This window comes from Saccoglossus kowalevskii, chromosome 6, assembly GCF_978046115.1.
Source record: "Saccoglossus kowalevskii chromosome 6, keSacKowa6.1, whole genome shotgun sequence".
Lineage (NCBI taxonomy): Eukaryota > Metazoa > Hemichordata > Enteropneusta > Harrimaniidae > Saccoglossus > Saccoglossus kowalevskii.
Genome location: NC_140646.1, coordinates 274,322 through 301,710, shown reverse-complemented (window position 1 = coordinate 301,710; position 27,389 = coordinate 274,322). Strand labels below are relative to the sequence as shown.

The window sequence follows — 27,389 nt, the reverse complement described above, 5'->3', positions numbered from 1 at the left end:
ATCATTTTGTACAAACCTTGTCATAGCCAGAAGCAAATATTTACTTTTACTTGCACTAAAGAATGGGGATATAAATGCAATTCCACATGATACTCTTCCATATATGGACCCAATTTAAAAGAATCTCAATATTATAATCATTAGGCCAGTCTCTCAACAGGGACTGTCATTAGGCTTACAAAAATAATTATCCTAGTTATCAAGGCATCAGTGGCCGATATCACCATGGCAATAGATAAAACATTTATGAGAACATTCTTTGTTATTGACGTCTTAATGTCAATTATGGACATTAAGGAAAGTATACAAGGAATGTACATGTTGTATCTGACAAGGATGTTACCGGTACTGGTTATTTTGCACTGCATTGTGGGATATAAATACAGAGTTTGAAACTAAAATTGTTTATCAACTGCCAATCTTTTAAAATTTGTAACAAACCGAGGATGTATGTTTTTTTTGTCACCAAAATAAGTTTTGAGATATGACCATAAGATAAATTCCATCATAAGAAAGAAAGAAAAAAGTAACAATGAAATGAACATTGTTTTAAGTTTCAAACTGAATTAAGCTTCACAGATTGTTGAAATGTTTGCTGTGTCTATGAACTTGAATGTCAAAGTTTGTGGGAAACGCCAGTTATCTCATGTCATCCCATGTTATAACCTACAAAGATTATATTATCAACTATTTTGTTACCCCTTCTCAACATAGCGTAGCATCACAGTCCCACTATCAAAGAACTTTGATGGAATATTTCATGAATGAACAAAGCACCAATGCTTTTAATTTCAACACACTCAGCAGTCAGGATCAACCAGTTTAAAAGATTTTATTTTAAGATATGACACTACAGTATATTGTAAGCATATTTATATATTTAAAAACAAAATTAATACATGTACTACTAATGAGGAACATATTTGTTTTACACCACTGATGTATTATTATCCTTTTCAGAGAATACTTGTGTATTTTTTATTTTTTATAAAGTTTCTGCACTAATGCAATCACAGCGTAACATTCCTTAAATAGTTCAGCAGACAGAGACTTTGGTTAAATTGTTGATGTATTCGTTGCCATGATGATTGATGAACTGAAGATAACTTCTGCACACTATCCAGCAAACTTGGCTCTGAAGAAATGATATCGCCGTGGAGCTGAAAACAAAAATCGATTGTCAAAAGCATTACAATTGTACACACCAACTTGAATTTGTGACTCAAGACGATAATCAGTATAATATTTCTCGCTCTGTGGAATCTGCTGTGAGAGGATGATCTTGGATGAAAACTCATTTTACAAGTACTATTTGCTGGTAGTAGAGGATTCATATCTAAATCACCTTCTAACCAGTAAAATAACATGGATGTTTACTTAATTTTATGTCCAATGATGTCATACCCAAATAAACACAAATCTAATATACAATTCATATAAATAACACTCACCTTCAAAAATATTGCAATATACGCCTGTGCTAGTTCAAAATCCTGATTACTTTCCAACATGTGTTGTAAGAACTGTAAGAACTGTAACATGTGTTCAATGGAACCTCCACCAATGGGTGATAGGCTTCTAATCTCTATATCAATACTGGACGGTGACAGTTCTTTCAGTTTACCTAATATTGACTCAACTGGAATATCAAAGCAAAGTAATTGACATGAAAACAATGATGTAATTTCCTACAAAGCTGTCATTAAATCATATTGATTCGTGTAATCTCAATATTAGATAAAACCTCCACAAAATAAAATATAAATCAGTATTCAGTTGCAGGTACTATAGGAAAATATTTTAATTTCTGGTCATTGTGCACATCAGTATCCCACTATTACAATATACTTGTACATGTAGATCTATACTGGTCCAGCCAGCGCAATTTTACAAAAAAAAATTCTTAAATCGTGGTCCAATGCTAAATTACTACAACTGGTCTATTCTGAGGCATATTCATTGTTATTATTTTTTCATGATAAGCAGTGACGTTATGGAACACTTCCAAAAGAGGGAAGAGGGCATGTGCTTTCGCAAAAGATTTTATACATCAGGACACATGTGTGTTATGGTTACGTATAACAGATCAGACCATGAGCTTATTGGTTGGCAGCTTACAAGTCATGATACTGATTAGCATATTTATCACCACAAAAACATGGTGACAACTATAGAGAGCGTGGCAGAACAAACCAGTCACCCCGTGTCGCCCCCTTTTGTGTGTATATTTTTACAACAAAGAAAAAACTTGACGACGCAAATTTGACCCTTTTGTTCTTTTTCTTGGTGTCAGCTTTCAACTGTAATTTGTCTCCCTCATGCATATCTTGTTCATTTTTACCCATGTTTTTTAGAAATGGATAGAAGTTAGGGCAGGCACGCCAGAAGCTCATCGCCGCCGGTTTTGTCCCCTCAATTTACGAGGAGACTGTGTAGCGGTTATGATCAGAATTTACCATTTTCAAAATGCTACGTGTGCTTAGACTGCCTGCGGGGCTTTGTAATATCTGGGGTTCTGAGGCCTTGGATACTTTCCAGAGCCACGTCCAAATCGCTGAGACTGACTGCGTCACTCGTCTTCACAGCAAAGGTTGTGTGTCCAGTAAACTTGGTGTAAGTGAGTGGTGTGTTGGCATGAGAAGAAAGTTCTCCCACTTGTCTACCAGTACCTCATGTGCCAAGACGTCGAGTGAGAGGCCCGACAATGGAGGTCCCGAGATTTCCCAGCCCCCCGTGCTGATGGAAGGGCATCCTCGCCATCTGTTGTTTCAGACAGTGGTTTGCCTGAGCATGCCAGTTCAGGCCTTTGAGTTTGGTGGGGACCAAGCAGGACAGAGATTTGTACATTGACATTTTACACACACACACCCCCGCGCATTCTGCCAGCCAGGGATCGTCTGATGGACCAAGCGACAAGGGATTAATTTTATTTTCCCCAAGTCTTGCCTCCACTACAGGTCACTCCCCCTTTGAGGACCCACGGATGCTCCCAGAGGGGACCTGCTTGGCCATAAAAAAATTAGTCTGTGGAGTCTGTTCTTCATAATGACTCTTCTCTTTTCGGGATCCAAAGCAAAACCAACTGCAGGACTCTCCTGGTCTGGCCGAGTGCTGGACGTAAGGGCACAGGTGGTGTTGGCCTAAATCTATAGGGTTGGGCAATTTTATGTCAATCTTTTCCGCTGGACCAAGTGCTACCCAATCAAGCGGTGTTTGAGACCGGAGTCAGCAGTGTCTGGAGTCAAATCTTTGTAGCCGATCAGATCCTTTTGTTCCTCTCTGACCCCAGCACCACGAAAGGGGGTGGCAGCGTTCTAGGGTTTTTTTTAAACCGCTTAGTCGGAAACAATCCACGCACTGAGAGCAGAGTGGTGACCCTCAACCTTCAAGTTGTGGCCAGCCAAATGGAACGCATTGTTTTGCGCCATCAGCACTCTAAGTCTCAAAGGCAGAACGCACCAGCCTCCTAGACCAGCAGACACAGCCATTGGTGAGAGACCACACGACTACACGGGATATCCCGCAGTGTCATCTGGCTCTCGTGGCAGGGGCTGCCTCTGTACAGCAGATTGCGGTTTTGGCTGTTTTCACTGGGCGCATCACCACCTCAGTACGCAGACTGGACCTCCCCAACCCTCTTCTTTTTTGAGGATGGAAGGAGCAGTCTCGGTGCTTCGGGATCCCACTGACCAGTTGGTACAGGTGAAGACCCGCAAGCCAGTTTGGCTTCTGCCAAGGACAAGCGGTAAGGGGGGGGGGGGAGTGGCGACCCCCGTCTTTGGAAAGCTCCGGGAATAAGGGACGTCCCATAAATAAAGTTTGCAGGAGGAAAAGGTAAACCATAGTTATCAAATTCCACTCTATCTGTTTCTTTTATAAAGCGAGGTAACAGTTTATAAATTGAATAACAGAAAGTCTTCAAATGTTCAATAGAAAATCGTTAACCCGAAACTTGAACAGTAACACAACACAATACAATACAGGAACACAGTTAAAATTATAGTTTCTTAAATGTCCAAAACTCCTTCTTCCAGCGTCTTCATCAATTGTAGAGGAGATGCTCCTTTCTTAGTTAAACAGTCTGCCAACTGTTTAGTCGTGTCTGACCAGATCACTTCTTTCACCAGTTTACTTTCTACCAATTCTTTTATACCACTTATCTCAATTCTTAGTTTTTTCTCACTGACTAATTTGGTAGACCTAATTGCTTCATATAGAGATTTGCAATCTGTTATGCAGGTAAGTGGTAAAGTGTCTGGATCAGGTATTCTTGTGGTCAGTTCAGCATACAGGGTGGCAATGAACACGCCTGCATCAATGGCATCAGCCATTGCCAACGTCTCTCCTGCTAATGTGCTTCGGACAACCCAACGGATTTTATGAGAGTTCCAACATATTGGTAAGAACTTTCCTGATTGTCCCCGTAAGAAAATAAGATACCCCTCTTGACTGCCACCATCTGGGAGGTTTCCCAATGATGCATCGCTGAATACAATGAGAGATAGTTTACCCTCTCCCAGATATTGAAACTTCAGAGGCACAGTTTCTGATTTGACTTTTCTGATCACTTTGTTAACATCAAGAAGTTCTCTTACTGTCCCATCCTTGACTCGCGATGCTAAACTACATGCATCATACAACACATCTGGTCTACTCTGGTGCGCTATCCATAATCTGTCCAATCTTTGACCTCATTAAATCTATCTCTTTGTTTGTAAGAGGGTGGTCCTTTTGCTTAGCTATGGATTTGTCAATATGAATCTGTCTTAGGTTATCTGCATAATCAGTCTGATGTAGAGCTATTCCAAAATCTTCACTAATAAGCCTGATTCTTATGTATTGGAATGCACAACTATCTTCTTTACCTATAGAAAATTCAGTTCTCACACAATCAACAATTGAGGATTCAAATTGTTTAGTACCACCCACATAAAATCATCAACGTGGCTTGCTTATATGCCAACGAGACATCCATCCTTATCCATCCAGTAGAAAACTGCAGGGTCTACCTTTGACACTGTTGCACCTAATCTTCTCATCACTGACCTTACTTTCTGGTACCAGTGTAAAGATGCATCACCCAACCCATACACACATTTCTTAAGATGACATATTACGTTAGTACAATTTGCCTCTTTGGATGGCTGGATATATACTTCTCTTCAGATTTCTTGTCTATGCAGGAATGCTGATTTTATATCCATTGAATATGGCTTTCATTTATTCTGTGCTAATAGGGCCAGAATCAGTCTTAACAACTCCTTTCCGCAGGTGGGCGAACCTTTAAGTATCTGATTACCCTCTACTTCTTCACCTTGTTCTGTAGTTTTCAAAGTGCACACCCATCTGGTCGATATGCACTTTTGACCATCATCAGGAATTTCCTCATAGACGGCATTTAACTTCCAGTTGTTCAATTCTTTTGATTTGGCCTTCTCAAATGACAAGTTCTCACAAACCAACACATCTTCATCATTTTTGCTCTCATCATTACTGGTAGGATTTATCACTTGAAGGTCATTAGCTTGTGTTAGATCTACAGATTGTTTGACACCTTCTAGTTGTGTTGGTTTGAAGTATTCTAGATTATACAACTTACAATATTTGCCAGTGACTTTGCCACCACGATTCAGTACCTTAGCAGTACCTTGGTGTTGCCAGGCTTAATTGCCTGATAGGTATTGGTCGTGTCAGCAATTGTAGGACTATGATTTTCATCAGGTTCTTTATTCCTAGTTTCCATATCATCATCAGGTTCCATATCTTGAGTCTTTGTCACAGCAGGAATACATGCATTTCTTTCAGTTTGTATGCCTTCATGTTTACCACTATCTTCTGACCAAATTTCTTTTTTTTTAATCTGCACTGATGAACTATCATTCCAGCATGACTTACAAATATCACAACACCATCACATTCTATTACTACTGCTGGTCGTTTCCATTTAGCAGCACCTGGCCTTTTGTAATAGACTTTGTCCCCCATCTTAACTGTTTCTGTAGCAGGTCTTACTTGCTTCCTTAGTGCTCGTCTAATTCTTTCTGAACATTCAGATTCTGTAAATATACGTCTCACATTGTACAGACCAGAAATGTGTTTAGTCACAACTTCACTTGTTGTAATCCCTTCTAGAGCAGGAGGTTCATCAACTAGTGTAGAGGGTAGATTTGGGTTTTTTCCATAAACAAGTTGATATGAACTATATCCGTGTACATTACACAAACTATTCTTTGCTGACAAAGCCCAGCTAAGCGCCGTCTCCCAGTCCAAACTTTTTTCTGACCTAACTTTTCTCAGAATCTCTGTTAACGATTGGTTGTGTCTCTCCAGAAGCCCATTGCTCCATGGACTGTAAGCTGCAGTAGTTTTGAACTCAATGTTAAAATTCTCACACATTTCTATTACCTCCTTATTATTAAACTCACCACCATTGTCGCTGAACAATCCCTTTGGTGCCCCATGTATGCTAATCCAATGCTGGATAAAGTTCTGTACAAAAACAGACGGTTTCTTACTGGTAATTATGGATCCAGCGCTAAATCTAGCAAACTCATCTATGATGTGTAAATACCATAGGTTACTTTCCAACTCATGCAAATCGACAGCTACAGTCTCAGAAGCTAATGGAAAACCAACTGCAGGTTTGGGAGATTGTTTTTTTATATTTGAAGCACACTTCACAGTTGTCAATCACTTCCACCAGACTCTGAAAGACATTTTTATCCTTTGTGCCAGCATTGTCCAATAATTTTCTTAATCGTTCTGGCGAGGCATGCCCAAATTGGCAGTGAAGTTTAACCAGGATTTTCTTTTGATCCACTCTGTTTATATTCTCACCAATCAGTATCATTTCACTTTCAGTCACCTCGCAGGCTCTGTATTTTCAGCCATCCAGGCCATAGCTTGCTGATCAGTAATTTTATTCTCTTTGAATTTCCTGATGTCAACACAATGTCCACTAGATGTGAATTCCAGTTTGACAGGCTCTTTGAACATTTCTGCTTTGTCGTTGCAAATATCTAATTTTGTCTCAGCTCTCTTTAATGATGTTTTACTCAGCAACAGAGGTATATCTACATCTACCACTTCTGTATCAATCTTGCAAATATTGTTTCCTATCTTTGCCGGTAGTATGACATTTTCCTTTGAAATTATCTTCTTACCATCATCAAATTTGAAGGCTTTATTACTGCATTTCCTGATAACCACCTTTTTCTGTATGGTGTCAATTCATCCACATAATTTTCCAGCCATTTCCTTCCACACACAGTGCGTGTACATGCAGTATCAATTATAGCACACCCAAATGATTCAGTCATTAAAATCACATTATCAGGCTGTATTTTAGTAAGTAAAGTTATATTACAGGTCTCATTAATCGGATCATTCTCTTGAATCATGCATGCCTTTTGTTTATCTTTGTCTGGGCAATTCTTAGCCCAGTGGAATACTGACTGGCAGACCATGCATCTGGTTCTCTTCTAATATCTATCCAATGGATTTGTACCTCTAGGGGTTTCCGAGCTATCCGAATTTCTGTACTTTTTGGTTTGCTTATACGATGGAAAGGCCTTTTTGCCACCGGAGAACTTGGAATTGTTAAATCTTTCAGTGACATATGGCGATTCCTGTTTTATCGTGATGCCAGAGGCGCCATTCCCACTCAAATCACTTTCCCCAGTCACGCGATCCCGGAAAAAATTCTCTTCAAGGCCGATTTCATTAATGCAAACTTTAAATCAGACGCCGCTGTTAACACCATTTGCCTCTAGGTTTTATCTAATTGGGCTTTATCCAACAGCTTGAAGGCAAGAACAGCATCGGGGAGGGTCATTTGGTACTTTTGACATTGGGTATACAGTCGTTCGTACTCAATGATAAATTCCGCCATCGGCATATTTTCTTTTCTTCTGTAAGACTCAAATTTTGAAGAAGCATCATACGCAAGATCGACTGTTTCTTTCATAAATAAAGAATCCAGTTCTCTAAGCAAAATATTCAAACCATCTTCCTTATTAAGCTCACTTACTTCTAAATCTAGCGCCTTCGCTTTGGCTTGGCCAGTGAGTGACAGAGTTACCGCTAACGCCTGTTTCTTTTTCTCAATGTCGATCATCCATCTCCATATTTTAACTTCATTTTTCCATGTTTCATAAACCGCATCAGAAGCAAACATGGGTGGATTCTTGTAATTATTTGCCATTCGTATGCTCTGCTACCATTTAATAAGTCACCAAAACAAATATGGCGCCACTCAAGAACATAACGACCCAAGTCCGACCCGAACGTCTTCGGAAAGCTCCGAAAATAAAGGACGTCCCATAAATAAAGTTCGCAGGGGGAAAGGGTAAACCATAGTTATCAGGAGCAATCCAACAGGAGGTAGATAGTTTACTCACAAAGGGCGCTATACACAGGATAGGGAACATGGTGTTTAGTCCGGGCTCCTACTTGCAAGTAATGACGATTCCAAAGACTACAGGTGGCTGCACCCAGTTCTGGAAACGCCGAGTACCATACTATTCTCAGTCTTCTGTTTCTACTGGTTAGCCTCGCTAGATTTGAGCAATACTTACCTGCACATACCGATACACCCAGTGACTCAGCGACTCCCTCGTTTCTCCCAGCTGGGCCAAGTAGTCAAGTGCAGGGTGCTCCCCTTCGGGTTTTGCATGGCTCCATACGTATTCACCAGAGTGTGGAAACAGGTGGTGCTACTGCCGTGCCGGTACACATCACATCGGTACACATCAACGTGTACCTCGATGGCTTGTTGCTACACAACCCAACAAGGGGTGCTTAGTCAAACAGTATGGCTAACACCAGATTTTCTGGACCAGTTGTGCTTCCTAGTAAATCGAGCAAGTCTCAGCCAACACAACAGTTGGTGTTCCTGGGCAGGGAGTTCGACATGGAGTTGGGCTTGGTACGGTCGCCGCAGGCCTGTTGCCTAAACAACCTAGCCAAACGCCAAGTCAGTGTCCCTCCGAGAACTGATGCAGATCGTCAGAATGATATCTGCAGTTCGCATGATAGTTCCCCCAGACCGCGTTCGTGGATGCCTATTACGGCACACGTTTGTTGCAACACCGGGCTCTCTTACAGAAACTGGAGAGGCAAGTAACACTCTCGGACCATGTGAGGGATGCCTTGCCTTGGTGGTCGGCAATTGCCAACCTCAGGCAGACCCACTCACCACAGCTATGACTCTGGAAACAGATGCCTCCCTCACATGGGGAGCGCACCTATTGGACGAACAAGCCCATTGGAAAATACGGCCCCTGCGTTAGATTCAGGGCTGCCATATCAACTGGCTCAAACTGAAACAAGTGCGCTTAGCACTGATTCACATTCTACCCTTAGTTCGAGACCACAGACTCTTGCTTCGCACGGTCAACACAATGGACAAGGAGGGGGGGGGCAGATCCCCATTGTTGTCAGTCGTAGCGGAGCAAATTCTCCTTTGGTACCTGAAATACATGTGCAGCTAGCCGCACACCATCTTCCAGGGGCGAGAAACAGTCAAGCGAACGCCATCTCGTGGCAGCTCTGCCCCAGAGCGTGGAGTGGCGGATACCCCAATGGGTAGCCTCCAGACTGTTCCGGCGGTTGGATGGTCCAAGGTTAGACCTATTTACCACACCCCGGAACACCAAGCTCCTGACGTACATGACACTTCTGCCAACTACAGGAACCTGGGTCACGGACACTTTGTCGGGCCAGGGACACTTTGTCGACCCCATGGACCCACATGGATGTGTACGCCTTCCCTCCCTTCCCGCTATTCACTGTGTACTGGAGAAACTTCGACAGGAGCGCATCTGCACTTTGACGCTGGTGGCGCCCAACAGGCCAAGCAAGGTCTGGTTTCCACTACTGTTGGAAATGTTAGTCGAAACACAAGGGGTGCTTCTGGACTTCTGGATCTGCTGTCCCAACCGAACGGCACACTGCCTTTGAGCCCAGCGATGTACCACTTACACGCCTCAAAGCTATCAGTTGACTCACTCATTCTGAGTGAGCTGCCAACGTTCTGGCCAGGGTGAACAGGGATACCACCAACACAGTCTACGCCTCAAGATGACGTGCGTACACTGATTGGTGTAGTGGAAGGGAGATCTATGCCATTCCTCTGTTGGCCAGGCACCATTGGGATTCTCTGGGGACGAGACTACCCGGTTGTCCTACCATTAGGAGACAGTTCACTGTTGAATCAGAGGCCTAGACCCCGAATGAGGGAACCAGCCAATTGGAACTTATCAGTTGTGTTGGCCGCTTTAAGCAGACTTCCCATTGAGCCTCTCTAATTAGCACCACTCAATCCTTTGACGTGGAAACAGTCTTCTTACTCGCCCTTGCCTCAGGTAGGCGTCTGGCTGAACTAGGGTCCCTGTCCTTCTCGGACAGGTGTGTTGCTTTTATGGACAATCGTGTCGTGATGAAGACACAAATCGGGTCTTTCGCCAGGAAGCAAATCCCAGGACACGATCCATAACTGATCGTCATCCCCCGGCTGGCAACATTGCCAATCCGGAGGATCAGGAGGAGTTGCTGCTGTGCCCGGTTCGAGCACAGAGTTGCTACGAACGCCGTACTAAGGAGTTGGAGCATGGCAAGCACAAGTTTATGTGTTATGGCCAGGGTAAGTAGGACAGACTAGCCTCCCCGACTTCCATGTACAGGTGGATCACTGCAACCAGGCTCAAGGTTTTAATCTTTCGGCATCCTCAACGCAGATTCTACAGAGACACCAAGTATGGGCACATGAGGTCCATGCAATTGCTAACTCACTAGCACTAGCATCAGGTGCCCTCCTCGAACATATTCTGAGGGCAGGCGTCTGGAGAATGCAGAACGTCTTTATCAACTACTACCTAAGAGATACTCAATCCATTGAGGAGGGTCTCTTTAAGATGGGTCCCATCGTAGTGTGTCAGACTTTGGTTGCTGACCCAGCCTGAACGACCACAGGGATCTCTGGGCATAGGCATAGGCGATAAGTCAGTTTCAGCAATTTTGCAGACAGATTCCTACCATCGGCACTCCCTGGAACTTTCAAGCAGAAGTTTTGAACTGTTTCAGTCTTTATTTCAAGCTAGTTATCTCAGAATTGGGGTTGGGGTCTAGCATTCTTGGGCACACCAAACCCTGTCACCATGGCAACATTTTGGCTTTTGCTTCAGGGACGGCACAGGCAAGGTACAACACCATTTCCTGCATTTTTAAATTTTTTTTTATTTATTTATTTCACCAGAATGACCATTATTACAGAACTTATTAACAAAATACAATAGTAGTAATTCTGGTGTGGACCATGGAAATAGTCCTTTTGGACTAGTCCAATCAAGTAGAATTACAATTTACTAGTAAAGGAAAGGAAAATTACTATTTACATAACGAAAATTGAAAGGTAATCTACATGGTTTAGATATCAAAATGATCAAAATATTATGTGTAATAATAATATAAACGAACTACTGGTACAACGAATGTATATGCAGAAGAAAAGTAAAAAAATGCAGAGAAATTGGAGGTAATAGAGGAATTTAACAAAGCAAATAATGTTTCATTTCATATTTAAATTTGTTTCTGTTGTTGATGTTTTTGAGGGAGTCTGGAAGTGAATTCGGTCATGTGGTTCATGACGCGAGGACAAATCTTGATGTCATGGGGCTCCTCTGACCTAGATATATTTCTCCGTCATTGGCTGAATCGCAGATTAATGCCTACAGTTCAAAATACAGTCAAACCTGTGTTAACGGCCACCTGGATATAGCGGCCACCTGCCTATAGCGGTCACAACCGAACAGTCCCTACGAATTTTACATGTAAAGTACCCTGTTTACAGTGGCCACCTGCCTAACGCGGCCAACGGCCACGCTTCAGCGGCCGCAGTGAACAGTTGAACTGCATATAACGGGCATAGTTCCCGGATGTCTTGCAGACTACTGCCTTCCACCTCAGACAACTAATAAGCTCACAAAGGACAAAGGACAAAGTTAGCACGTTTTCACACCTTTCATTCAACCGATGGCTTCGGCAATTATGTTTTATTCTTGTTTATAATTCAGTTTACCACGGCAAGCACACCGTACCGATGGCTATGGAACGCCAAAAACATAATTACGAATTTGAAAGTGTCTTGATAAAAAAACATGCTGTCATTAATGTTTTGTTGAAATATGTATACCATTGGAATAACTTACAATTTTGTTCAATTAATGAATCTAGCAATCACAACGATGACGACCCGCAAAAGTTGTGAGTCGCCAGGACACAGTCACGGTCCCTATGCATGTGGCTGGGGTGAATCGGAATGCCGACGGTAAATCCCCGATCGAATTGATTACCAACAAAAAAAACATAACAGCTCACTTGTTATTTAGTATCGATATTTATTCACTTTGAACTCCTATAAATACCGATAAATACGCATGTAACTGGAACTGATAGCAAAAACACGGTTACTCTTTTTTAGTAACCGTGGCAAAAAGTAAAAAAATCAACGCAACGGCCATGCCTGTTTATCCATCCGCATGTGCGTTCTTGTTCTTCCGGGGTTATGATAACTCGGGTCAAAAAGAAGAGTCGTTTCCGTTAGCCCTGCGTTAGTGTGTATCGATCACTGCGAGGGAATGTGTGTGCAGTATCGTCTCGTTGTCTAAACTAAATTCGTTCAACAATTTTTTTTCCGGTCGCTACTGCCTCGGTACATGTAACAATAGATGCTTTTAACAATGATGTTAAATTGCCCCCAGTTCGCCGGCCCATTATTACCTCCATGGCCGGCCAAAGCCGCCAGGCATATTTCACATGTTCCTATTGTTGCACCAGTACAATAACATGGAAGTCGCACAGATTTCGATTGCGCAAAGTAATGTTTTGATTAGGGATCAACCATTTCATAAGTGAGGTAGGTCGAGAAAATTTTTGAAAAAAAATGAACGAAATGTTTAGGGAATTGTGATTTGGGAGGAAACTTTCAAGTTGTCACGTACATGTAACTGGAAGGATACAATAGATAAGTGTTCTTTCTGTATACGTAACGTTGTAGGGATCAATAAAGCACTGCTAACTGTCCCTATTCCTTCTCCTTGAAAGAATTTGCTATAGCCCAGAAACATTCCGATTTATTAGAACAGTTACCAGACACAATAGATATTTAAAGAAACAAAGAAATTCAGAATAGCTAAGCAAAGCAAGCTGAGTGATTTCTTTAGTAGGAAATGAGACTCAAACTGCTGCTGAACATCAACTTTACTGTACAAATCTTCAAATAATTTTCATACTACTCATTATTGTGCAATGATCGATTTTTTGTGAAATGATTTTAGTTTACATAATACAATTTAAAATCAACATTTTTATTTGTAATAAAGTGTTTGGATACAGTGTACAGTAGTGTAATAGTGTTTCAAATGGGGTTGCGAGATCCGTTTTAATACATTCAGTGCCTAATTAATATTCATGAATAAATTAGTGAACCTGTATAGAAAGGCCACCTGTCTGTAAAGGCCAAAATTTCAAAGTCCCTTGGGTGGCCGCTATAGACAGGTTTGACTGTAGTCATTTTGACTGACCGGAGTCTATGGTGAGTATGAACTATGTGAATAGGCGTGTTCCCAGAACCCTCTGCCTAAATCAGGTTTATGGTCAGAGCATAGCAAAAAGATATTTTTAAAACCAAATTTAATAACACAATTATAATTATTAATAATGCTATTGGTTGGATGATATGTGTACTCACAGTTGTTCATTTCAATATTCTCTTTTATAAGTTGGATAAACTCAGATTCTGCCTGCAGACCAGCAAAATCAATAACATGGGACATCACCTGAAATAAATTGTAATAATGTGATGAGATGACAAGGAAATCTACACTGGTAGAACTAATATGTGCTAGTGGTTTATATCTACATCAGTGATTATACGATATCAAATGTTAAGCACTGTCGATTAATTCAATTAATAAAACTGTTCCACCAGATTACACTGGGTTAGATGCACACTGCTACGATATCTGAACAAAAATATTCCATATTTTCCCACATTTTGAAACATCGTCTAAACAAAACACTAACTAGGATTCTTTCAAGGAGTTCAGACAATTGACACATGGAAAATTACCTGCACCTTTAATGCAGTTTGATTGTGTATATTACAAGTTATATGTAAAATTCTATCATTTTGGAAGCATCAAGAAAAATTTCCCATTTCCTTCTTCTCAAGCATACCTATGTGTGTGCATTCAATTTTCCCAGTATTGTGGATACCAGGTATTATTATAATTAAAACAAGGGCTCTGCATTGTCTCTCAATTACAGCACAATAAGATGGCTTAAATGTCAGTTCATCAATCTCTGTTCCCTAAATAAAATATATTGGCATGATACCACCATAGACCATGGGTACTCAGTTGTATAGAAGTCCAACTCATAGCTTTATTAGCCAATCACATCAAATTCTTCAAGATTATACTCCACATGTACAAAAATAAAGTAGTGAAATTAATGTACCTTTTTTTCAGCATCTACATCAGGTTGTTTGAACTGAGGGGTCAGACCTGGGATGGTTGGTAGAAAAAATGGTGCTGATTTAGCAACCTTTGGTGGCTCTTTTGGTTTATTTCTTTTCTATAACAACAAAATATTAACTATGCGTTAAAAGAATGCAACTGTTGAGTAATGGGGGTTGCTATGTGGTATTTGTGTGAAATAGTATGTAGTTTGATGTAGAAAACAATTTTAAATATGATAAATCATTATTTTCAAATTAACAAAATATTAACTACTGTATGCTTTGAAAGACTGCAACATGCTTGGTTGCTATGTGGCATCTGTGTAGAATAGTATGTAGTTTAACTAATACTAAAACGAATAGTTGTAATATGCGCACATGTAAAAAAACTTGCGAGTATGATTCCTCAAGTAATTGAAATGGCTTTCCTATGGTGAGACTATCACGAATCAAATCAAATGAGAGGGAATAATCATCATTTACAAGCAATTTGCCAGGTTAGTAGAGCAGACAACAACAAAACAGCAGTAAAATTTACTTGAACAATAGACAATCAAATTGTGGAAGATGTATCACCAAACTCAGATGTATGCAATGATTAAGTGAAGGTAAGGGGATGAAGAAAGACAACTTGCACAGTTACACAATTGTTTTCATCTCAATACAGATTAGCTTGCATTGTGTATGTTTCACAGAGTGGCAGTCCCGGGCACACATTTTTAAAGATAGTCTTTGTAATATTTTAAAAATGAATGACAAAGAAACTACTATTGCTGACCTTAATCAACTCCAAATTGGTGAGATTTTTCCACCTGGAATGCGGCAACAACGATAATGTGATCAACTCAGCTGAAATTTGTTGTGGTGATTTGAATTCTTCATCCACATTCACACTGACTGTACTATCACTGATATCGTCATGGTGATCTTAAAAATATACAACATATAATACATTCTAGTTATTAACATATAATCTACAAACTCAAATAAGCGTAATCTTACATAAGGATAACAATAAATTTATATCTGGGCAAGAGATGTTAACAGCAAGTGCAGTGAGCACCATTTTTCCCTGTTTGTTGTTTCCCTTTTACAATGTTTGGGCAGAAGCACCAAAATGTGGTGAGCTTTTGAACTGCTGCTTGCGTTGATCATAGACAAACCTTTTTTTAGAAGGGGGTCTAAAATCTTGAAACTTTCATTGCAGCGGGGTAACATGTTACCATGGCAATCAAGCAAAAAAAAGAGAAGTTCAATGTTACAGAGGCAAATGCAAGAAGTTGGAGAGGCAGAAACAGAAATGATCAGAAGATTATCTCTTTTATTGGTATTTTGAGACAAATAAAAACCGACTTTACCTTCTCCATGATGGGTGCCGGGCAAGAGCAGCTGTGTTGGAATGTAGTCCTCAGGTAATGGGTGGAGTGATACATGGGAAAACAGAGTGCGATTTGACCTGAATTTATTAAGTGGCATTAAAATCAGAAAATTATCAAGATGTAACTGAGCATCCTTTAAATAGCAAAATGGTATTAGTCTTCATGGCTATAATGCTACTACAATACTACATTCATACTGGTATGTGGCAATTAAGGGATATCAGTAATTGCTACTACAATACTACATTCATACTGGTATGTGGCAATTAAGGGATATCAGTAAATGCTACTACAATACTACATTCATACTGGTATGTGGCAATTAAGGGATATCAGTAAATGCTACTAGAATACTACATTCATACTGGTATGTGGCGATTAAGGGATATCAGTAAATGCTACTACAATACTACATTCATACTGGTATGTGGCAATTAAGGGATATCAGTAAATGCTACTACAATACTACATTCATACTGGTATGTGGCAATTAAGGGATATCAGTAAATGCTACGGTACTACAATACTACATTCATACTGGTATGTGGCATTAAGGGATATCAGTAATTGCTACTACAATACTACATTCATACTGGTATGTGGCAATTAAGGGATATCAGTAAATGCTACTACAATACTACATTCATACTGGTATGTGGCAATTAAGGGATATCAGTAATTGCTTATGCATTTTGATGTAGCAAGTCCTGGTGAGAAAATTCAGATAATCTGTGTAACTATCACAATTGTAACAATTTCTTGTTTTAAAACAGGGGTCCTACTGTCTAATATACTAGTATGGGGTACAGGAAGCAAATATGGGGTTACCACCAACCCTGTGGAAAATCAAAGACAAAAAGAATATTAACCACACTTAACCTAATTTAAGTGGTCATAATAAGATACAAGTTAAACCTGAGTACCAACATCAAACTTTGTCAGTTAAATTATATCAATTTGGTTAAAAATTAATAAAAAATACATAAAGTTCATTTTGGTATGTGGCAATGGCTATGTGTGGATTGACTTGAGACAAAGTGAATATATTAGACTTGTACAAATTAAAGCAATTTGTTCATGCCTAGGACTTGACTCTTCTACCGATACGAACACTTGATTATGAAAATAGGGAAATTTAAACTCAATAATGATATAAAACTTTCAATAAATGTTTGATGATATTTGAGAACTCAAATTCAGTTAATAAACATTCACAAGACAGGATGAATAAATGTTATCAGCTATTTTTGAAGTGCATGTCGAAAACAAATGTACAAATATATCAAGCCAATGACATGTATTAGTGCATAGTGATGCCATAAGTGTGAGACTCACCAAAGATAGACAATGACATGTATTAGTGCATAGTGATGCCATAAGTGTAAGACTCACCAAAGATAGACAATGACATGTATTAGTGCATAGTGATGCCATAAGTGTGAGACTCACCAAAGATAGACAATGACATGTATTAGTGCATAGTGATGCCATAAGTGTGAGACTCACCAAAGATAGACAATGACATGTATTAGTGCATAGTGATGCCATAAGTGTGAGACTCACCAAAGATAGACAATGACATGTATTAGTGCATAGTGATGCCATAAGTGTAAGACTCACCAAAGATAGACAATGACATGTATTAGTGCATAGTGATGCCATAAGTGTGAGACTCACCAAAGATAGACAATGACATGTATTAGTGCATAGTGATGCCATAAGTGTGAGACTCACCAAAGATAGACAATGACATGTATTAGTGCATAGTGATGCCATAAGTGTGAGACTCACCAAAGATAGACAATGACATGTATTAGTGCATAGTGATGCCAAAAGTGTGAGACTCACCAAAGATAGACAATGACATGTATTAGTGCATAGTGATGCCATAAGAGTGAGACTCACCAAAGATAGACACCTAGATCATCGACATGACTTGTTGCTATAAAATCAGCTGTTGGTGACATGGTTACACTGGTAGGAGGCGGATCGACCAGAAAGACATCAATCAATCTAGGTAAACACAAGCATACTTATTTTATTGCTTGAATACAGACACAGATTAAGCACACTTATTTTATTGCTTGAATACAGACACAGATTAACAAAACATGAATGGGTAGAGTCAGACAGACATGGTAAACTCAAAAACTCCTTTTTCACATGGAAGTCAATTAAACATTAACAATTTGTAAACCTGAATTCAAACCCAGATGTTACAATTCTGCTGTCAGTACACATCTGCAATAGTCATCCTGGTAAATCATGTCCTACATTACCATATGGCTGTTATAACCCACCAACAAAATCACCAAGTCAGAAAATGGATTTCAATATTTTTTTTTTTTTTTCATTTTTGACCTGTATAAACATGTTCCAAAACATACATTTGATTCCTAGTTTCTATGTGTGGATGACATAGACATTATTGAAGGTGATGATACCTCTACATTTATTGATCGCATCCATACTAACCTGCCAGAGGGTAAATGCCAAGTTCGAACAGCAGAATCCATCGACGTTGTTAGTAACCAACGACCATCAGGACTAAAACACTAAAAGAAAAAAATTGCCTCACAGTCTCAAACATGTACTCAACGTATTCATAGGATGAAATCAGTTGAATCAAATCTTAACCAACAAAACAAGCAAATGAACAAACTAATACAATTGTCAGAGAAAACCCAAGATATGTTCAAGAAATCTACTCAGTCGAAATCACACGACAGCTCCAGTGAATTAAAAGAAGACATAAAAATACTTGGGAATAAAATCAATCTACGAGACACCAATATCCTAAACATGAAAGAAATTATACAACACACCCAAGCCAAGACTGATGAAGTTATTAAACTGTCTAGTGAATATAAAGTACATCTCAAGAAATCAGAAAAAGACAAAGAAAGAGTACAAGAGGAACTATTATTAGCAGAAACGAAGATAAACGAATTAACTAAAGAAAATGAGAATCTTGAAGCTAAAATAAAAGAAGCAGAGGACAATAAACAACAATCTTGGAACAACCATAATCCACCACCACTAGTTTCAACAAATCCCTTCACTCCACTAATAAATGAAACTAATAATGAGGAGTCAAATCTAGTCAATAACACCATAACTACTCAAGCAAGTAACACAAATCAGTGGAGATCACCAAAGATAAAGTCCCATTCGAAGATGGAAACTCTTATTGTCCGTGACTCGATTCTGCAAAATATAAAGCCATCTAGAGTATACAGAAATATGCATGTGAGGACCCTTAGAGGCAGCAACGTTCCACAAGTTACAGACTATATTATGTCAGTCAAATCTTCAAATACAACAAATGTTGTCTTTGGCACAAATGACATTGATAGTAATATTTCTCCAGATGCCATAATGAGAGAGTACAATCGTCTAACTGAATCTGTGTCAACGAAATTCCCTGAGGCTACGATATATGTATCATCTATACTACCGCGAAGAAATAAAGTAAACTTTAATATCATAGCTAACAATATAAACGCAAGACTGCAAACCATGTGTGATGGAAATACTAAATTGGTATTTATACACAATAGAAATATTTCTATCAGACATCTATCTGATGAAGTTCATCTTAATGATAGAGGTACTGCTCTATTAGTCAGAAATATTAAAGATGTTATTGGTCCAAAACTGGGAATAAATAGAATACGCCGCTCTGTAAATAACAAATATCCTCAATACTACAGTGAAGAAAGAGCAAAGATATCAGGAACACATCACTCTACCCAGTACAATAATTTGTTTTGAATAAATAGTAACTAAATTAACAAATTCATGATCCCACGCAAATGTAAACAAAAATCCATTTCTATTTCCTACTGGAATGTCCAGGGTATTATAAATAAACTTCAGGATACATATTTCCTCATAAATATCAATCATCATGACATCATAGGTCTCTGAGAAACATGGCTTACTACTGGGAACAAGAATATGTTAAATTTATCTGGTTACTATGATTACTCAGTTGTACGAAAGAATAATAAGAGAGGCGGGGTTTCCATCCTCATCAAAAAATCAATAGAAAAAGGCATACAAATTATTAATTTTAACAGTGCTGATATGATTTGGTGTAAATTGGAAAAACAGTTCTTTAATATTGACAAAGATTTGTATATTTGTTTTATATATAATCCACCAGAAAATTCAATTAATCAGTCAGTCTTTTTTTGATCAATTGGAAAAAATGATAACTGGCTATATAGTTCTAATGGTTCAGTTCTAATTATGGGTGATATTAATTCCCGAACTGGTCTTCTTCCTGATTATGTCAAACATGATACTTCCATTCATATCCCAGTTCCTTCAAACTATTTTGTAGATTCTGATACAAATAGATGTAATATGGATAACAAGGAAAATAATTTTGGAAAACATTTGATTGATATTTGTAAAAGTTGCAATATTCGTATCTTAAATGGCAGATTACCTGGTGATTTATGTGAAAAATTTTCTTGTTATCACTGGAATGGGAATAGTACAGTAGACTATGCTATGCTCCAATGATATTATTTCAGAATTTGAATACTTTCATGTTAATAATTTCACTATATACTCTTGATCATTGTCAAATATCCACATTACTCAAAGTTGGTTATTTGGAGCAAAAGAGTGACAGAAATAACAATTTAAACCTGCCTCCTTCAAAATGGAAACGGAATAAGTTATGTTTTCAACTATCACATGAAACTTAAATCGACTGATACCCAATTTCCAATTAATAACTTTAATAAGACTAGTTACAGTAAAACACAGGAGAACATTAACCAAGCCACTTCTTCATTTAATGATATTATCAACCACGCTGCCACTGGAATCTTTAAGAAGCAAACATTTAGAAATACAGACAAAACTAGAAATAAAAATCATAAATGGTTTGATAATGATTGTAAATTAACAAAAAACGATCTTGTAGCTACTGCAAAATTGATTAATAGATTTCCTTTTGACAATAATCTTAGGGCAACTTATTATGCAAAAAAGAAACAATATAAAAAACAAATTAAACTTAAAAAAAAAATATTAATCCAAAAAGATATTAATACTTTAAACAATCTCTATGCGAATAAATCTAATGAGATGTGGAATATTCTAAATCTTATGAAGGAGTCTAATCAAGATAAGAAAAATTACTATAATAATATGAATTCAGATAACATGAACTTAAATACGTTTCATGATAGTGTTAAAAATGAATTATTAAGATTTGAAAACAGTGTACCACACAATGATATATTAGATACAGAAATTACGCAAAAAGACATTGTTAATGCATTGAAAATACAAAAAACTAAAAAAGCAGCAGGCTTGGATGGTTTATGTATTGAACTTTTGAAATACAGTTGTAATTTCTTAATTGAACCTCTAGTTAAATTATTTAATTTAATTCATGAATCTTTGATATTTCCGAATATTTGGAACACCAGTATAATTACATATTTATATAAAAAAGGTGACAAACATGATCCCCAAAACTACAGAGGAATATCTGTATCTAGTTGTATTGGTAAACTGTTTTGTAGCATAATAAATTCTCGTCTTAACTATATTGAAGAGAACAAACTAATCTATAATAACCAAGCTGGTTTTAGAAAGAACCATCGTACTATTGATCATATTTTTGTCTTAAAAACTCTAATTTCAAAACAATTATGTAAGAAAAAGAGACTTTTTGTATGTTTTGTTGATTTTGCAAAAGCTTTTGATTCAATTTGGAGAATGGGACTTTTTTACAAACTTCTTAAACATAATATCAATGGAAGGGTTTACCGTCTCATTAAAAATATGTACTCTAATACTAAAGCACATATAAAAATATCAAATTTAATTACCCAGAGTTTTTTGATGTTACAAAAGGGATGAAACAAGGCTGTGTATTTAGTCCAACATTATTTAATATTTTCATTAATGATTTTAAAGACCGCCTTGACAAAACAAACACAGAACCACCAACATTGAATAATACACCAGTAAATTCATTAATATATGCAGATGACATGGCTCTCATTTTCACTACATCAGATGGACTTCAACAAGCTTTGAATAAACTTGAACAATATTGCTCCAATTGGCAACTTAAAATAAACATATCTAAAACCAAAATTGTTATTTTCAATAAATCACCACTGCAAAAAAGATACTTTTTTACTATTGGCAACCACTGCATTAAATGTAATAAACAGTATATTTATTTAGGGATTATTTTCAGTTCAAATGGTAATTTCAATGAGGCAACAGCCAATATAGCAGAGAAAGCTGGAAAAGCACTTTTTGCTATGAACAAAATACTATGGGATAATAAAAATATTAAACTTTCTTTACATTTATTTAACGTTTTTATAAAACCCATCCTTCTATATGGATCAGAGGTATGGGGACAAAGTTTCATCAACAACAACAAATGGGAAAAAAACACGATAGAAAAAACCATTTGAAGTTTTGTAAGCAAATCTTGCAGATTAACAGTACCTCATGTAATCTAGCAGCAAGAGCAGAATTGGGGCAATATCCTCTTTTACTTGACATCAAAAAACAAATAATAAAATATTGGCTGCATATCGTGGAATTACCAGATGATAATCTAACTATTAAACAAGCATTCTCTGAACAGAAAAAGTCATCTATATCAAATAGTTGGTTCATTAATCTTAAAACCATATTACAGGAAGCATCATTAGATTTTCTTCTGAAAAGAAAAATCCTCAAAACACAAACAGCAACAATTTGTAAAATTTTACAATCAAATTTACAAAGCAGGTATGTGAACAAGTGGAGAACTGCTATATCAAATGAAAATTCTAAACTCAGAACATATTCAAAACAAAGAATAATTTGGAGCCTTATTTACTTAATTTGAACGGTGAAAATAGAAAAATGTTCACTAAATTCAGGGTTAGCGATCACCAATAAATAACAGACTTTGTCAATTTTTTAATAACTGCATTGAAGATGAGATCCATTTCCTTTTATTTATTTATTTATTTATTAACACACAACATCCCCCGGAGGGGATGAAAAGGGTTACAAATCAGATATTAGTAAAAGAAAAATAACCACATAAAGAGTAAGGGAACAAAAAGGCATAAAAAAAAAAAAAAGATAATAAGTTGAATACAAGGAATGTATTACTGGCTTAGTTTATGTAGGTGCTGCTGTCTTGTATTAAAACAGTTTTTTAAATATTGCGCTAAAGGAATTGACATTTTCTCATCACTTAGTAATGATATGAATTTATTTTCATTACTAAATTTGTCAAAATTTGGTATACGTTTATTAGCTACAATGTAAAGTTTTGATCTTATTTCATTGTAATTAGATTGTGAAAAATATGAACAGCAGAGATCTCAACTGTTACATAAAATTAAAGTCCTGGCTGACAATAACATTTCTTGTTTCACATATTTACTTTCACATCCAGATAAATTAGTTCAACAAGAGATATCAAACTTTATTTTAGCTGCGACCAAAATTAGAGATTAGATTTCTTTAATAATTTATTTGTGCATTTATTTTTATACATATTTATTTATTTGTGAATTTTAAGTACATTCATTCAAGTTATTTTCAAAATATTGTCTTGTTAACAAAACCTCTTTATTGTTGCAAACACCCTATGTAACCTACTCTTTTTTTACACGGGAACAATAAAGTTCATTCATTCATTCATTCATTCATTCATTCATATGGGCTTGAGAAGACGTCAATCTTCTATAACCTATTGCCTATAGCTATATTTCACACATGAATAAAGTTATTATTATGATAAATTTTCATATTATTCTGCACATTCATGAAAACAGCTAACACTCAGGAATTTCCTGTAGTTTTAAAAGATGAGATATCTGAATATTTTTTTAGTTCGAAATAGCTCAATGCTATGGAAAAACCAAAAATTCATAGTTTTGAAGGAAAGAAGTTTGGGTACCAGATTCTTTTTCATTTAGGCCAGACTTTTTTTTATTCCTTGTTTCTCAAGTTTTTATAAGGCAATTGTTTTTAGTAGGGCGCAAAAAAAATAAAATTAATTCTATTTTTCCATTAGATTTGTGCGATTCTCAAAGAATTGAAAGTGAGATCATTGATCAGAGAAGAAATGAAATAAAATTTTGTTCCATGTATAACCTTGTTCCTCATCTGCGCGAGACTTCGGTACTTTGATCATGATACTCCCACGAAAATGCTTCTTGGGTTGTTATGTGGCAGGCAGAAAAAAAATGAAGATAAAAATAATTTTTTTTCAGCAATTTTTTGCACTTGCAAATCGGCGGGCGCGAGAAATTACGCTGAAATAAAATTTTATTTTTATTTCATTTCCGGCTCCTGCTCATTCAGCGGGTTCGCGAATCAAGGGATAATAAAAGTCTGGCCTTATTTGATGAAACATTTTGCTCAGGATAATAACACTACACTAGATATAGCCCTTCTTCAAAGCCTTATTGTACATAAATATCAAAAAATAGATAAATTGTAAAAATATAACTACTACGGAAACTGCAAGAAGATAAATAACTTTCTCTAATTTTATTTTTCAGATGAAAACTAAACACAAACACAATAACGCTACAGTCGGCGAATTTCACATCAACAGCATAGTTATGTGTCGATATCAAACTTGAAATGGCACGACGACTAACACATTAAATTGAGGTGGTCAATGTGACTACGTGCATTTGATGTGGTCCATAGTAATATATACACATAATATGTTGTCTATTTGCATAATATTTGAATGCATACAGTCGTGATGACCGCCTCCCTTCCAGTAATTACTAAAAAGTTCAATCTCCTCTCAATTCAGAATAGCACGTTTAATTGTTAAATACTTACCATATCTGTTATTCTGTTTTTATGACCAATAAATTTTCGCACAATCCTTCTGACATCAATATCGACAATAATTAAAGAAAAATCATCATTTGCCACAGCGAGCATGGAACTAAAGTAAATAAAAACAATAAATAAATATTTAATTACATGTTGATCATGCATTTTTAAATTCTACTGGTTGCAGTTGCTCGCAAAATAATGAAAACGTCTATCTCCCTATAAGTTTTATTTGGAACACTGCAACATTTTTTTGCAAGATTCTTAGCGGTGTTTGTCAGAAACATCAAAAATACCAGTAAAATATTATAGAAGTGTACAAATTCAAAATTAAATTGTATGTTTGTGATCACTTGATAATTCATTGCATTCAAGTTTAGTATGCTCCTACGATGTAAATATTCATTATTATTTCATTATTTCATGCAGTTACTTCACTCTGAGCTCTGATGGAAACCGGTTTTCACAAAATCAACAGTCCACAGCTTTACTTTGAATATGGATAACAACTTCTCATTATATTCAGCAATATTTTTAACAATAATTTGAATTTTCACACTTAACATAACACAGTAGTTGAAAAATTAAAAAAATCATAGTTAAACTGTAAATAGCTCCCGTGTGATCAGAGCATGTATTATAAAGGTACAGGCTTTGCCTAATAAGTGAATGTAATTGCATGTAGGTCAATCCATCAATAAAATTGATCAAGATGTCTGAGAATCTATGACATACTGTATATGGAAACACATGATCTTAATATGGGCATTTTGAAAAACATGCAAGGACACTATACTTGTAAACAAAGGGCACTAATGAGGCATTCTATGAATGAGGTATTTCTAGAGGTCGGGGTTTGTCTCGTCTGCAGTTGAATAATTTTTGCTTTGATTTTCTTAAGGTTTTTTTCCCAACGCGACTTAATTTCACTTGTTTTTTTTAATTCTTGGTAATTAGTGTCATTAGCCATCGGAGTAGTAAAAACCGCAATTAACCTCAGTGCAGCAAATCTGGATAGATCTTCCTGACGCAATGGGCAAATTTCGCTATTTTCGCTGACAAGTAAAATCTGCTAAATTAAACCTACGTGAACATGTAAAGTAACAACAGATTGTTTCCTTGACAGATTCTTGAAATTCAATCATCAAAAAAGTACAACTAAAAAGTCTGTACAACATACCTAGAACAGATAAATAAAAACATCGTAGTTTAATGTTCGCCCGGACTTTGAGCCCTTGAAAGTAAGTGATCCAGCCCTTACATATGCCAACGATTGAAATTTGTTTAATTACTATCAAATTATCGCTTGAAAAAAAAAAATTTAATTTGTGAGACATGGATTTGATACAATCCGAAGATCGCGATCGACCCTACACAAAAGTACCGCCATTTTGTCTTCCTTGTCCTCGTTCGTCAAAAACAAAAAAATCGCATATTTACTATTTGTTTAATGAGTGCATTTTTGTTTAAAAATAACAAACAAGAATAAACACTAAGTAAAATAGGAATCAACTGCTTTGTTTTATTTGAGTAAAATGGAAACCATGCGAAAACTAATGTCAAACATTATTGGGAGAAGACACTGGGAGTTGTGTGCAAAGAGATTGTTTACAAATTAGATCACATTGGAAGTGCTTTCAGTCACGTTGTGTAACTCCAATGCGTAAAATAGAAAATTTACATCTTGAATAAAACTGACAAACTTCCTTGGTGTTGCTGTCGAGTGTCTGCCTTGTACATGGATTAAGTGTAGATGCAGGGATTCAGCTTTCCATCTCTCTGCTCGTGGTGTCGCAATAGTGGTGAAGGTCAGTACTGGGTTGAACAGACAGCCATGGCCACTATATTTTGAATGATCATAAATAATTTTTGAACCCAATAGTAGTGATCACTGTGATTATTATATAAATTTCTTGCAAAGTCTGGAACGATACTGAAAAAATATCGTTGATTTCCTTCTATATTCATGCTTGAAAATAGGCCGAAGTATCCGCAGACCCGCAGGTAAATACGAGTATCCAGATAATAAGTTAGGATCGATCAGTTCACACGAATTGTTCTGTTCTGATTCATCATTGCAAAACAATGGCCTGGAAACGGCCCAGCTTGAGGGAAACAGTATCGTTGAAAGAAAGAACAGTATCGGATCCAATACCCTTAAAAGACCTGATGAGAACACTGCGAAACGAAAGTTATGCTGCTATTGTCTAAGCGACGCAGGCCCGAGGAGAACACTGTACATGTAACCAGCACATTTACGAATCAAGATTGGCAGAAAGTTGTACGGCATCTGTCTTTGATTTTGTCTATTGATGAATATGACGCACAAAGTGAAATTGAACTTGCGTTCATGAAAATCGGAAAGGGTACTGCTGAAAAAATGGCCGCGTCACTCTTGTAACTGCGCATGCGTACTCCCCATACTTGCATACATTTGATGTTTTTAGTCACTGTATCTGCTCAAATAACATCCATCATGATATAATAAATCATTATATACTAAAATTCGCAAATTTGCAGACCTTCCAATTAAATATTACCAGTTTTTTTTGGCGACAGAATATCTAATCAGCACATCTACTCATCATATATTAGCTATGTGCCAAATCTCATTTGAATTGAAATTGTAGATCTTGAGTTAT

General features: G+C 37.1%; 1 protein-coding gene across 1 annotated transcript in view; it reads right to left on the bottom strand.

Annotated features, from left to right (window-relative positions):
• Positions 1-815: 815 nt before the first annotated feature.
• LOC102806684 (WD repeat-containing protein 36-like) overlaps positions 816-27,389 on the bottom strand; it is a 64,536-nt gene continuing 37,962 nt past the window's right edge. Inside the window, exons 13-21 of the mRNA XM_085499925.1 lie at positions 24,751-24,859; positions 18,373-18,452; positions 17,803-17,910; positions 15,877-15,974; positions 15,297-15,445; positions 14,518-14,634; positions 13,748-13,835; positions 1,452-1,639; positions 816-1,160 (exon numbers count right to left, since the gene is read on the bottom strand). Coding sequence (XP_085356051.1) covers positions 1,011-1,160; positions 1,452-1,639; positions 13,748-13,835; positions 14,518-14,634; positions 15,297-15,445; positions 15,877-15,974; positions 17,803-17,910; positions 18,373-18,452; positions 24,751-24,859 — 1,087 coding nt within the window. The 3' untranslated portion in view covers positions 816-1,010. The remainder of the gene's footprint in view (positions 1,161-1,451; positions 1,640-13,747; positions 13,836-14,517; positions 14,635-15,296; positions 15,446-15,876; positions 15,975-17,802; positions 17,911-18,372; positions 18,453-24,750; positions 24,860-27,389) is intronic.